General features: G+C 32.7%; 1 protein-coding gene across 2 annotated transcripts in view; it reads right to left on the bottom strand.

Annotated features, from left to right (window-relative positions):
- Window positions 1-543: 543 nt before the first annotated feature.
- Cul5 (cullin 5) overlaps window positions 544-13,818 on the bottom strand; it is an 89,148-nt gene continuing 75,873 nt past the window's right edge. For both annotated transcript variants that reach the window (XM_047517081.1, XM_047517083.1), the window contains exons 14-19: window positions 9,740-9,863; window positions 9,262-9,437; window positions 8,563-8,724; window positions 7,612-7,730; window positions 6,884-7,007; window positions 544-4,129 (exon numbers count right to left, since the gene is read on the bottom strand). In XM_047517081.1, the coding sequence (XP_047373037.1) occupies window positions 3,935-4,129; window positions 6,884-7,007; window positions 7,612-7,730; window positions 8,563-8,724; window positions 9,262-9,437; window positions 9,740-9,863 (900 nt within the window). In that variant the 3' untranslated portion in view covers window positions 544-3,934. The remainder of the gene's footprint in view (window positions 4,130-6,883; window positions 7,008-7,611; window positions 7,731-8,562; window positions 8,725-9,261; window positions 9,438-9,739; window positions 9,864-13,818) is intronic.

The following is a 13,818-nucleotide window of genomic DNA, read 5'->3' as shown; positions in this document are numbered from 1 at the left end:
TCTTGAGCCCCAACCAGCACACTGGCAAGCACTCATACAAGTAAGAGTCTCCTGGAAGTTTAAGTTTAATGATAAATGTCTCTTGGTTTAGGTTAATATTACAGTGAGACTAAACTTTTCTCTAGCTTCATTTCCAAGTCAATTCCTCTCTCTCAAATCCCCCAGATCGCATTCACTGAAAGTCCACAGCTGAGTTTAAGCTCATTATGAAGTCAACTGTGTTTGTCCAGTGAAGTGCCTATAAATATTTATTTCATGACTACTCCAGTAGAAATAAGATATAAATTCTCAATTTAAAGAGGGCTTTTAAAATTTATTTGAAATTTAGTTCCTTTGTGCAAATATACTTGCTATATTGTTTTTTCCTTGAGACAAGGTCTTATGTTGCACAGGCTGGCCTCAAACTCCTGAGCTCAAGAGGTTCTCCTGCTTCAGCCTCCCAATTAGTTAGGACTACAAGAGCACCACCACACCCAGCTAAAAATTTTAATTAAACTCTTAGAAACTACTTCATGGTAGAAAATCAACATTTGGGGGGATAAGTGAAAGCTTTTATATTACATTTTTATTTTGCAAGAAAATAAATTATACAACTTAAAAAATAAAATCCAAAAATTAAGCAGTTCATCAAAATATTTCAGCCTACTGCATACAGAAACTGCTACCATTTAAAATTGTACAGCATTATCATCTCAGTATGTAGTGGCACACATTCAAAATCGTATAGACCATATGAGGATAGATTACACCTTAGAAACTCAAAATTTGTTCAACACTCCAAAAGACATATAGTGTAGATGACAGGAAAGCTTTCATGTAATGTTTTTATCTCACAAACTTGACCTTGGAAGAATTTATAAGACAGCATCCCAGTCATTTACATGAAAATAGAAAAAACAGCTTGTGTTTATGATAGCAAATCTTTCTTTAAAACTAGCAAATCTTTTACCCAAACTGAATTTTTTAAATTTGCCCTTTGAGCAGGACTAATGACATTGTACTGCAAATAATGCAAAATCCTTTTTTAACAACTAAAGGTCACTTTTGTATTAAATTTAATAAAAAGTAAAAAGAGTACTAACATTTCATTTTTGGAAATTGTAACATTTATGCATAAAATAAGATCAAGGGACTTAAATAAACAGGTTGATAGAACTTGGGGACCGCTCCAATAAATGTAAAAATTGGAAGACTTCAGAATTTATTTCAAGATCCTCATCAAATCATTGGAACAGTAACGTTCTAGTATTTATTATATCATTTTAACATCAAAATTGTTATATATTTTTACTTTGCAAATTGTTTCATGTCTATACTTACTCTGGCAATGATGTGGCAACAAAGGTTAACATTTTCAGATGGCTCCATCTTTAAAATCAGAAGATGAGTGTTCAAAACTTAACCTGAGGTGCCCTCTTGCCACACTGCTTATAAAAAAATTTAAAAATTGTATTTTGGTGGTGAAGTAGGGGTTGGACTTTCTTTTTCCTTAACTATGTTAAGTTTCATTCCTGCTCAGATAGCACTAATTTTAAGTGTGCATTGGAGAAAAGAGACCTGATATTACTAGCTGTAATTGTGTACCTTTAACAAATTGCTGGTAAAAATTTTTTTTCAGATTCTGTTTTTTAAAATTAGCAAATCTATTGTCAAAGCATATTTAAAGAAAATTCAACAATGGTATAGGCACCATGTCAACTAAATGGTTTTCATAAACACCAAAAAGTAGTTACTTTTGTATACATAACAACAACAACAAAAAAGATGAAAACTGTGTGTATAGTATTTGTTGCTGTTCAATCCCCAAAATACAATTAGGACATAATTAGCTATTAAAAAATCTATAAAATTTAATAGAAAACTTTGCTATGGATTTTGTTACCCACTTTGCATTAAATTTGCCTTTAAAAAGCAAAACATCATGGCTCTCATTCTTAAATTAAACGACCAAAAATATTAGAAATTCCAAAGAAGTTCTGAGAACAATTGTGGTTTAAAACAATAAAATTTAAACATTAAAAAAATGGCCTATAATTTTTCCTTCCATTGTTTCTTCCTTTGTCATTCTTGTATCAAGACAAGCAGATATGCAATACCAAACTATTTGTTAAACATAAGGGCCACAATTATTAAAAAATTATTTCTTCTAAATTTCAAATTTATTCACTGTTAGTCATCTAATTAGAGAAAACAATGAACACTAATTTTAAATTTAATTCTTCACAATGTGCTTGGTCTAATGATTGATATATGCTATCTTAGAGCTGAAGTATATTTTAAATTCTAAACAAAATTCAAATTTCCTATGAGTTTCAGAATATGCATTTGATTATAATCAGCAAAACCATAAATTGACTTTCCTTCTTTTCATTGGGAGCTCATAAAGCTTCTTGGGATAGGGGACAGATTCCACGAAATGCTCTTAAAAGCACTCTGCTATAATATAATACTGGATGCCTCTCAGCACTCCATTTCCTACCATTTTCAAAACCATACTTTTAAATATTACTTAACATCAAAAAGATATGAAGTAATTTGTAAGAAAATTTGAAACATGCACCACAATGAATAAAAAATCCATGTTGAGCCATTTTTTCCCAATGGGAATAGTTTTTTTCTTCTCAGTTGTTCAAGTCCTCAAGTCCTAAAATTTGCACTGCTCTGGGTATTCAGTTGCCAGCAACTAGTAAGTCGCTGCTTTGGATTGACTGAAAGTAAAAAGGTAAGTGTTGCCTTCTGAACATTTTAAAAATGTTTATTTTTAAAATATATAAATATATATATACATATTTGGCAAGTATACTGCTCATATTAAGACTGGAATAACTTTGCTTATGCTTTTCAGGTCTTATGTTGTTTTTCTCTTTCTCCTAGATGACTGATATTACTTTTGAAAAGAGAATGTCTTTCTTTCCAGAAACCTGAGGCTGTAAAAATCCCTAATCATGAGACTTTAAAATACCAAAATAGTTCTGTGCTCCAGTTTAAGAGATCCATTCCATAACTGTATTATATCACAGCAGGAGATTTCTGCATTGTGTTCAATAAATTTAGATATGGCATAATAAATATTAGGTATATAAATATTAAGTGTGTTAGTGAACACACTTAATGTTTGTTTTGCTGTTCTGACCCCTGTAGTCATAATGACCTACCTCGCTCCATAAATTTCTTTTGTACAACTGAAGCAATAATTAATATAAGCTTCACTTTTTCAAAACAAACTTTCCAGCCATGTAAGAGTCTTCAAAATTCCATATCATTTAACAAACTAAAACAGCAGTCTCCTGCTTAAAGAATAACATTTTGTAAGTTGGAAATATTTAATACCATTTTTCAGGTCACCATTAAAATCCAGTTATTATACTGAAGCAGTGTTTGAACTAATAATTTGATACTATGAAATACTTAACTTCTCATCTACATCTGCCCTCTCCCAATGTTGTATTGACCAGCTCACTCTCATCAAAAGAAGCCAAGAGTGCTACTTCTAGTTTTAATCGCATTTTTTTAAAAAACAAAAGATAACAGCATTTTTCAGTGCATGAATATCTGAATATCCTTCCTTGTGCAAGTACATTTTTTAAGAGAGGAAAAAAGGAAAAAAGCAACAAGAACCCCGCCCTCTCCCATCCCAACTGTATTTCTCCTGGTGGGTAAAAATCAAATTTACTTTTAAAAGTTCATAATGGGCTCTTCATGAATGCAAGTTTCTCCACAAAACAGCATGCTGTTACAGAGTGCGCAACATGAAGGGAATGCCATCATGCTAACTAATGTGAGTGGCAAAATAGAGTCATTTTGTAAGGTAAGGCAGAGATTTTCATATTTATGTAATCAAAGTCCAAATAAACCTTTCTCCAGCTCAAACTGGTAACTTTCTGCCCAAGCACTCCAAAATCTGGGTTCTTAATAATGTCCATGATATTCAAAATTATGCCATATATATGAAAGTGTTGATATCGGATTCATCTCTTCTGATGTATTTGTGCTCTATAAGCCATTCTATTTGCTCTTTTATCATTTTCTTTTGTGGCAAGAACATGTTTTTCAAAATTTCTACTAGTTCAGTCTGCAGTTGGGCATTACTAATTTTCTTTCTCATTTTCATTATTTGTATGATAGCTTCCTAAAAGAAAAAAGAAAAAAAAGGGGTTTTAAAAGATTAAGTAAAGTAAAATGAAAAATGACTTTTTATATGTATTTCATCCTCTATCCCACATCTGTCAGAATGAACAGCAATTACTAGGGGATTAATCCTAAGACCAATATTTACTTACAAAAAGTAAATTTATTAGCCAGGCACAGTGGCACATGCCTGTAATACCAGCAACTGGGGAGACTGAGGCAGAAAGATTGCAAGTTCCAGGTCAGCCTCAGCAACTTAGTGAGACCCTGTCTCAAAATAAAAAATAAAAAGGTCTAGGAATGTAGCTCAGTGATAGAACACCCCGGTTCAATCCCCTGTACCAAAAACAAAAAAACAAACAGAAACACCCACATAAGTTTATTTACTTAAACATTTTTTTTACTCCTCATGGAAGATAATCTGATTATAGAGATTCTGAAAATAAGGAAAAGTAAGATTACCCAGAATTTCTCATCTGAAATACACATATCATATCTTTTCATTTCTTTAAATACACCACGCACATTTTAAAATTCATCTTACCTGTGAACACAATATGTGTATGACCCAATATTGTGTCTAACATCAATTATGATATAACAAACCATGTATGCACAAATTTCCCCCTGTATTCAGTTATTTCTTTGTGTAACAGTACTGTTTTAAAAATAAGTACTATTTATAAAATATTTATCAGATTAATAAGCTATATTTGCTATAAATATTACTTTTAGTTTGTATTAATTCAGTTAATACAAACTGGTAACTGGTAGCTCTAACTGTTAACTTTCTGCCCAAGTACTCCAAAATCTGGGTTGTTCTTTTTTTTTTTAAAGTAATAGTATTCTTTAAAAAAAAAAATTTTTTTTTTTTTAGAAGTTGATAGACCTTTGTTTTATTCATTTATTTCTATGTGGTGCTGAGAATTGAACCCAGTGCCTCACACATGCTAGGCAAGCACTCTAACCACTGAGCTACACCTGAGTTCATAATCTGGGTTCTTAATAATGTCTATGTTATTCAAAATTATGCCATATATATGAAAGTGTTGATATTGAATCCATCTCTTCTGATGTATTTGTGCTCTATCAGCCATTCTATTTGCTCTTGCTCTATTTACTTTTGTGGCAAGTACATGTTTTTCATGTTCATAAAAAAAATAAGTATTTTTTCATATGGTCAATTTCTTTTCTTTTTAAATATTTTTATTAGTTGTTGATGAATCTTTATTTGTTTATTTGTATGGGGTGCTGAGAATTGACCCATTACCTCACACATGCTAGGCAAGTAGTATTCTACCACTGAGACACAATTGCAGCCCATAAGTCAATTTCATCAATATTTTTTCTTGTTCTTTTTAGATACACATGACAGTAGGATGTAGTTGACATGTTATACATACATTCAGTGTAACTTCTGATTCTTGAGGTTGTACATGATGGGGAGTTACACTGGTTGTGTATATTCATATATGAACACAGGAAAGTTATGTCCAATTCATCATACTATTTTTCCTATTCTCATCCCCCCTTCCTCATCAATGTTTTTCTTGGTAATTTCTTTAATTATTATTAATCTTGTAATACAGGTTATCTGAAATTGGTAAGTATCCTTTTCTCTTTTACTTTTTCTAGTATAAGCCATCTTCTTAGCTAACAAAAGGTATCTTATCTACCTTAGTGGAGATTAGAATTTGTTCTAAAGGAAATGTGAAAAGAGAAAAAGAAAAAATACATTTGGCCCTTTGTGTCTATAGGTTCCACATCCACAGATTCAACCAACCTTACAGGTATGCACCTCTGTGCCCTGCCAATTAAGTTTTTCAATTCATTTTTTTCTGTGCTACTTTGTCAAATTATAGGATTTATAAGTAATGAAAAATTTTACTTTTTCCTCTTGGTTCATATTTTATTATACTGGTCAGAAGTTTTAAATAATTTTAAATAAAAAATAGTAAATTGGGACAATTTGGCTTTAAAAACTTTTTCAAAGTTAAAATTATCATGTTAGTTTAAAATGGGTATTCTTTATCATGTTCAGAAGGTATCATATTCCTATTATTCAACCTTAAAGAAGAATGAAATTATGGCATTTGCAGGTAAATGGATGGAGTTAGAGAATGTCATGCTAAATGAAATAATATGCCAATCCCCAAAAACCAAGGTCAAATGTTTTCTCTGATATGTGGATGCTGATCCATAATGGGAATAGGGGGCAAGGGAAAAATGGAGCAACTTCAGATTGGGCAGCAGGGAGTGAGGGAAGGGGAGGGGATGGGAAAGATGGTGGAATGAGATGGATGCTAATACCCTCTGTATATGTAAGATTACATGAATGGTATGACTGCATCATGTATAACTAGAGAAATAAAAAGTTGTGCTCCATTTGTGTACAATAAGTCGAAATGCATTCTGCTGTCATATATAACTAATCGGAACACACAAACACACACACACAAAGAAGGTATCATATTCCTAAAGAAAAAAATCCGCCCCCTACCCCCCAATCCCTAGCCCCGGTACTGGGGATTGAACCCAGGGGTACTTTACCAGTGAGCTACACCAGCCTTCTGAATTTCTTATGTGGAGATAGGGTCTTGCTAAATTGCCAAGGCTGACCTTAGATTTATGATCCTCTTGTCTCAGCCTCCCAAGTAGTTGAGATTCAGGTATGTATCAGTGAGCCTAGATAGTTTGAAGATTTAAACAAACAAAAACCCCCAAGACTTAGACATTTTATCATAATATCACAAACCTGGGTTCTTAATATTCTTAGTTGAACTATTCCTTCATTCTCTTCTTCTCTCATCCTTTCTGTAGTGAGCTGCAAGCGTCCAATTAAGTTGATTTTACCTCTTTTCTGAACTTTTGCATTTTTTCTGTAAAAAACATTGCTCAGTGAAAGGGCTTTCAAACATTGTATTATAGCAACAGTATCTGAGAGAAAAGATTTAGAAATATTCTAAAAATTAAGAAATAACAAATAACCAACATACACCTTTAAACAAATCCTATTCTTCTCATAATGATTTCTTATAAGAAATTTGATAATTGCCATGAAAATAATTCATTAGATAATTGAAGAGACATGGGTTGTAATTCAACATTATCTAATTAATCTTTAGGGAAAAATGCTCTGCCTGGATAAAGTTGCTTTATAGCACAGAAGAAAGTTTACTTTAAAGAGGAAGGGCAATATAGTATAATATCAGACATCAAAAATATGTCCATAAAAATATGGTAAAGAAGTAAATATCTCAAGTTCATTAATGTATGTTTTTCCCAGAGGCCCCACCCACCTCTGCCCTCTGACCCTACCCTCTGGCTCCCTAATAATTTTAATAAAAAACTAAATGACAAATTTCAATTGATGGTAATATATAGCCATTGTTATAAATATCATGTAAATAAAAATTATTTTGCTAAAAAAAAAAAACTAAAAGTCAAACAAGGCATTTTTATATCGACCAACATAAACCTTACATTAAACTGAACTCCTGGTTCACTGAGAAGAGGGTACCTTCTGTAAAGTCTTTGGGTGAGTTCACTTGAGGTTCATACAGTAAAACTTGCCGTTTGAGCTTTGGGAAAGCTACTAAAGACTATGAAGAATAAAGAGAAAACAATTAGTATTTAGAAACAGTACGGGATATTAAGATCAATTCCCCAACACAACCAATATAAGCAAGAAAGGATTATAAACACAAATTTACAATCCAAATTTGTATTTGGTACCTCCATGAATATAACAATTTAAATGTATCATGCAGGAAAAACAGGAGAAAAGTGTTGGTTATAAGGAAGCAATAAATATTCCCTTTATAGGAAAATAAGAAATTAGAATTGGTCACATAGGACAGTAGCAAATTCCACTTGTCAGTTATATACCTGATCTTTCCTCCATAGGAAATAATTTATTTTGAAACTTATAAGTTGCTTATGAAAGACAGAAAGTAGTTACAAAGTAAAAAGCTGATGAGTAGATTTTATAAATTCTCAAAAGATCTGATGTATTCGCTTAGATTTCAGTCATCATTAATTCTTTGTAATTCTTGGTATAAAAAGTAAGTATAGTACATACATGTCTTTGGGACGACTACTCACAGGTAAAAAATACCAATTCAATCTTTCTCCTTTTTTTGCCTTTCTCTGTCATGGTAACTTACCTATTTTTTCAATTTCTTTTTTCCAGAATATCTAATTTTTGTATTTTTCTTGGTTAAAATGTCATTTTGAGAGTATTATGGATTCAAAAAATCACAAGGGCTTGGGTGTAGCTCAGTGGTAGAGTGTGTGCCTAGCATGTGTGAGGCCTTGGATTTTATCCCCAGCGCACCGAAAAACAAAACAAAACAAAACAAAACAAAAAAAAACAAACTAATCACAAACTTCCAGAATACAATTTGATAAACGAAATAAATAAAACAAACCAACCCATAAAGTCCTTCTAAGTTCAGCATCAGGGAGTTCAGTTGCAAGTTTTAGATTTTCAAAGCTGATTTTCTCTCTGGGTCTTTGGTTCCATGCAAACAAGACAGCCAGTTGAAACGTGGTAACCTCCAAATCATATTGACCTACTTCATTCTTAAATGTTATCTATAATAGATAAGATAAATTTTAATAAGAAGCTCTTCATAATGATTACCATCTACCTAATAAAATATCTGTTACATGAGATCATATGTGAAAAGACTACTTCAGGTCTTCCAATATTTGCATTATTCCTTTCTTAGAGGTAATGAAAATTTTAACAAAACTTAATGACTCATCTCTTGGCTTTCCCTCTAACAGAATGTGGCTGTGACTGAGTTCTGTTCAACGTGATGCAAGTGGAAATAATGGAGGAAACTTCTAGAAGCTGCCTTTAAATTAAGGCACACTTTGTTCTTTTCCCTTCTGTTGTCAGGAAGACACACAAAGTGGGGATCATATGGGGTCCTGTTGATAAGGGCAATAACGGAAGCACAATGGTGCAATCAGAAGACTAATCACTAACAATTTCATGGCACAGATCCATTATTCCTGTGAAAATTTTTATCTGTGCGAGAAGCAGAAAATCTGTTTTAAGTAATTCTTATTTGGAGTTCTACTTTCACCCAAACAGAAACCTGAACTAATGTATCACCTACTTACAATTCCATTTGACATGAGATGATGCCAATGTAGTTTTCTACCACTATGATTTTTTTTATAAAATTCTTCTACTTCAGGTATCAAATCCTCCAGTTCAGTAGGAAGTGAGACAAAGACTTTCTCAGAGCTTCTTGACCAGGCACCAGCATTCAGAATTTTTATATTAACTGAATCAGCTAAAGGGCAGAATATCAAAAAATATTAAACAATCTTGACAACAGATAAAATTTTAAAAATAACATAGATTAAATTGGGTAAAAAATAAACAAGTCTCTAAAGATTTTGTTGTAAGTATCCTTTTGTTTCAAAAACTGGATTTGCAAATGTAACATTCTGCTTTGATAGATGTCTCTAGGAATGTGAACCTCATAACCTTTCTCGATCTATTACTGCTATATAGCTTTAATTATCAGAAACAAAGATATTATTTTTTAAAAGTTTAAAATACATACACACATATGTAATTATAAAATAATACCTGGTAAAGCCAACTTATTATTTTTGTGCATTTCCTTAAAAGCTTGGTTCAAATCTTCAGATACTTTTATGTCCTGAAACATTCTAGCAAGTTTGTTTACATAATCTGCTGGCATACCGACTTCCTAAAAAACCAAAGACAAAAGAGATAAATGTATAATCTAATATACTACCAGAAAAAAAATTAAAAATTTTAACAGAAAACTGTCTTATATGCTTCAATAAAAATTTTTCTTTTCTCCCTTAATTTGACTCTCAGAAACAAAATAGGATAGTGAGGGTAGTCCTTGCTTTACACAATTTCAGTCTGCACAAATTTTACAGAATAGTTTTAACATCAGTTCTCAACAACACAGCTCAACCTCAGTTGCTACTATATAATAAATGTACTTGCATAAAGTACAAAACTTCACTTCTAGCTTCTCAATCCATAAGTCATGACAAAAGTAACAGAAGCACAGAGTTGGGGGTGTAGCTCAGTGGTAGAGAGCTCACCTCCCATATTCAAGGCCCTGGGCTAGATCTCTAGCATCCCAAATACAAACAAACAAACAAACAAAAACTTATCAGAAGCACAACATGATCAGTTAACAAACACTTTATTAAAAAACTATTAGTCATCTGTTTATTCAATTCACCCACAGATAGCAAAGTGTGTAGTTTTGTTGCAACTCTGTTTTACAGAGATAAAACTACATATTTTACAAAAATGGATAATCAAGAGGCAATTGACAACAAAGATGATAAAAGTATATTAGAAAATTAAAAAGTGATAGTGTTGCTGGTGCACTGGCAAATCCCTATAATTCCAGGAAAGGTGAACATGAGGAGGATGGAAAGTTCTATGCTAGTTTTGGCAACATGGTCTCAAAATAAGACTAGGGATATAGCTCTACCTCAGAGGTAGAGTGCCTCTTCAATCCCCAGTACTGAAAAAAAAAAAGTAATAATGTTGGAAATGAAAAAAAGAGAACATAAATGGAGTTATAGAACAAAACTAACTCATTGTGGTAATGTGGTTGTAATGTTAATACTCTCAATGCTGAGCATTCAATATATATAGAGATATAAGATCTTAGTGAAAGAAAGTTGTTGACGTAAATGAGAAAAGTGGTAAGTGACATGGTAGAAATGGAGGCAGGCAACTGCTATTCAAACTAATCTTCATTTGAATGATAGCTTTATTAAGACACATAAGTCACCTACCATAAGACTCATACTTTTAAAGTGTACAACTTAGTGAATTTTAGAATATTTATAGGGTTGAGCAACCATCACCACAAATTTTAGAACATTTTGTTACTCTAAAAACAGACCCATATTTATTTGTAGTCACTCCCCATTTCCACTTCTGGCCCCAATTTCTGTAAACCACTTAATATACTTTTTTTTTTGTCTTTGTAGATTTGCCTACCCTACCCATCTCATTTTACTGGAACTGTATGATATATGGTTTGTGATTGGCTTCTTTCACTTCAGTATTATAATATTTTCTAAGTATATCCAAATGCTTGCATGTGTCAGTACTTCATTTCTTTTTATTAAAAAGTCATATTCCATGGAACCGCCATTTGACCCAGCTATCCCACTCCTTGGTTTATACCCAAAAGACTTAAAATCAGCATATTACAGAGATACAGCCACATCAATGTTCATAGCTATTCAGTTCACAATAGCCAGATTGTGGAACCAACCTAGATGTCCTTCAATTGATGAATGGATAAAGAAACTGTGGTATATATATACAATGGAATATTACTCAGCCATAAAGAATGATAAAATTATGGCATTTGCAGGCAAATGGATGAAACTGGAGAATATCATGCTAAGTGAGATAAGCCAATCTCAAAAAACCAAAGGAAGAATGATATCGCTAATAAGTGGATGATGACACATAATGGGGGGTGGGAAGGGTTAGTGTTGGGGTTGGAGTTGGGTTTAGGGAGGGGGGCAGGAATGGAGGAAGGAAGGACTGTATAGATGGAGGGGAAGGGTGGGAGGGGAGGGGGGAAGGGAAAAAATGGCAGAACGAATCAAACAACATTACCCTATGTAAATTTATGATTACACAAATGGTATGCCTTTACGCCATGTACAGACAGAGAAACAACATGTATCCCATTTGTTTACAATAAAAAAAAAAATCAGCATACTACAATAAAGCAGTCACATCAATGTTTACAGCTGCTCAATTCACAATAGCTAAACTATGGAACCAATCTAGATGTCCTTCAACAGATGAATGGATAAAGAAAATATGGTACATATACACAATGGAATATTACTCAGCCTTAAATGCCTAAATGAAATTCTGGCATTTGCAGGTAAATGGATGGAACTAGGGAATATAATAACAAGTAAAATAAGCTAGTCCCAAAAATCCAAAGGCCTAATGTTTTCTCTGATGAGTGGATGCTGATCCATAGTTGCGGGTGGGTAGGGAACAAAGAAGGAACTTTGGATTATGCAGAGGACAGTGAGGGGAGGGGTGAAGCGGTGGAGATGGGAAGAACGGTTGAATAAGACAGACATTATTACCCTATATACATGTATAAAAAAACTTGTTTTAATTTACAAAGTCATATTCTATTGTTTGGGTAAACATTTTGTTCCTTCATCAGCTTATTAACATTTGGCATTATATCTAAATGATATTGCCAGGGGGCTGGGGTTGTGGTTCAGTGGTAGAACACTTGCCTGGCATGTGTGAGGCCCTGGGTTTGATCCTCAGTACCACATATAAATAAATAAATTAAATAAAGGTACACTGACAACGAAAAAATTAAAAAAAAAATATTGCCAGGAACATCCACATACAAAAAATTTCATGGATATATATATATATATATCTCATATATATATATTCTCATATGTATTCAGCAGAATACCTAGAAGAGGAATTGCTGCATCAAGTCTGTTTAACAAAGTCCCTTTAACTTTTTGAGGAACTATCAGTTTTCTGAAGTGGCTGCCCTATATTATATCCTACCAGCAGCTTACCAGAGTTCCAATTTCTCTTCTTTCTCCTCAACATTTGTTTTCATCTGTACTTTTTATTTTAGTTATTATAGTGGGGATAAAGTGATTATTATAGTGGGGATATGCAGTGATTTTGATTTCCACTTCACTAAAGATTACTAATGTTGAGCATCTTTGCATGCACTATTTATCTTCTTTAAGAAATGTCTATTCATAACCGCAGCTACTTGGGATGCTGAGGCTGGAAACTGCCAAGTTTGAGGCCAGCCCTGGCAACTCAGCAAGACTCTCTCTCAATCAAAGTAAAAAAATTAAAAGAGCTGGGGATGTAGTTCAGTAGCAAAATGCCCAATCCTCAGTGCTGAGAAAAAAGAAAGGTTTCTCCAAATCCTTCGCCCATTTTTAATTGGGCTATTTGATACTTTGTTGTTTTATATATATATATATATATATATATATATATTTTTTTTTTTTTTTTTTTTTTTTTTTTCTTTTTGGTGGTACTGGGGATTGAACTCAGGGCCTTGTGCTTGCAAGGCAAGCACTCTACCAGCTGAGCTATCTCCCCAGCCCTATATATATATTTTTGACACTTTGTTGTTATACACACACACACACACACACACACACACATATATATATATATATATGTATATATTTTAGTTGTAATGGACACAACACCTTTATTTATTTTTATGTGGTGCTAAGGATTGACTCCAGTGCTTCTCATGCATTAGGCAAGTGCTCTACCGCTGAGCTACAACCCCAGCCCTTGTTGTTGTATTTTAACAGTGCTTAAGATATTCTAGATACAGTATCAAAATATAAATTATAAATATTTTCCTAATTATACTTGATAAGTTTTTTACAAAGAAAACAAACACTTCAATTTTAAAGGTTTCTTGTGTTTTAAATTAATGTACTAAACAATTAGTTTTGCTATTTTTCCATCTTCCTATACATATACAATAAGTTTTGAATGTTTTGACAAAAATTTTTTAAAAGTCACAGAACAATCATTATTTTTCCAACTATGCAGTTTCGCTTGGTAGTAAAATTACTATCCCAAATGCCATGTAAAGTATGACTATCTGTAATTTA

Source organism: Sciurus carolinensis, chromosome 11, assembly GCF_902686445.1.
Source record: "Sciurus carolinensis chromosome 11, mSciCar1.2, whole genome shotgun sequence".
NCBI lineage: Eukaryota > Metazoa > Chordata > Mammalia > Rodentia > Sciuridae > Sciurus > Sciurus carolinensis.
The sequence above is the reverse complement of the archived record's forward strand: the minus strand, read 5'-3'. Positions and strand labels throughout refer to the sequence as shown.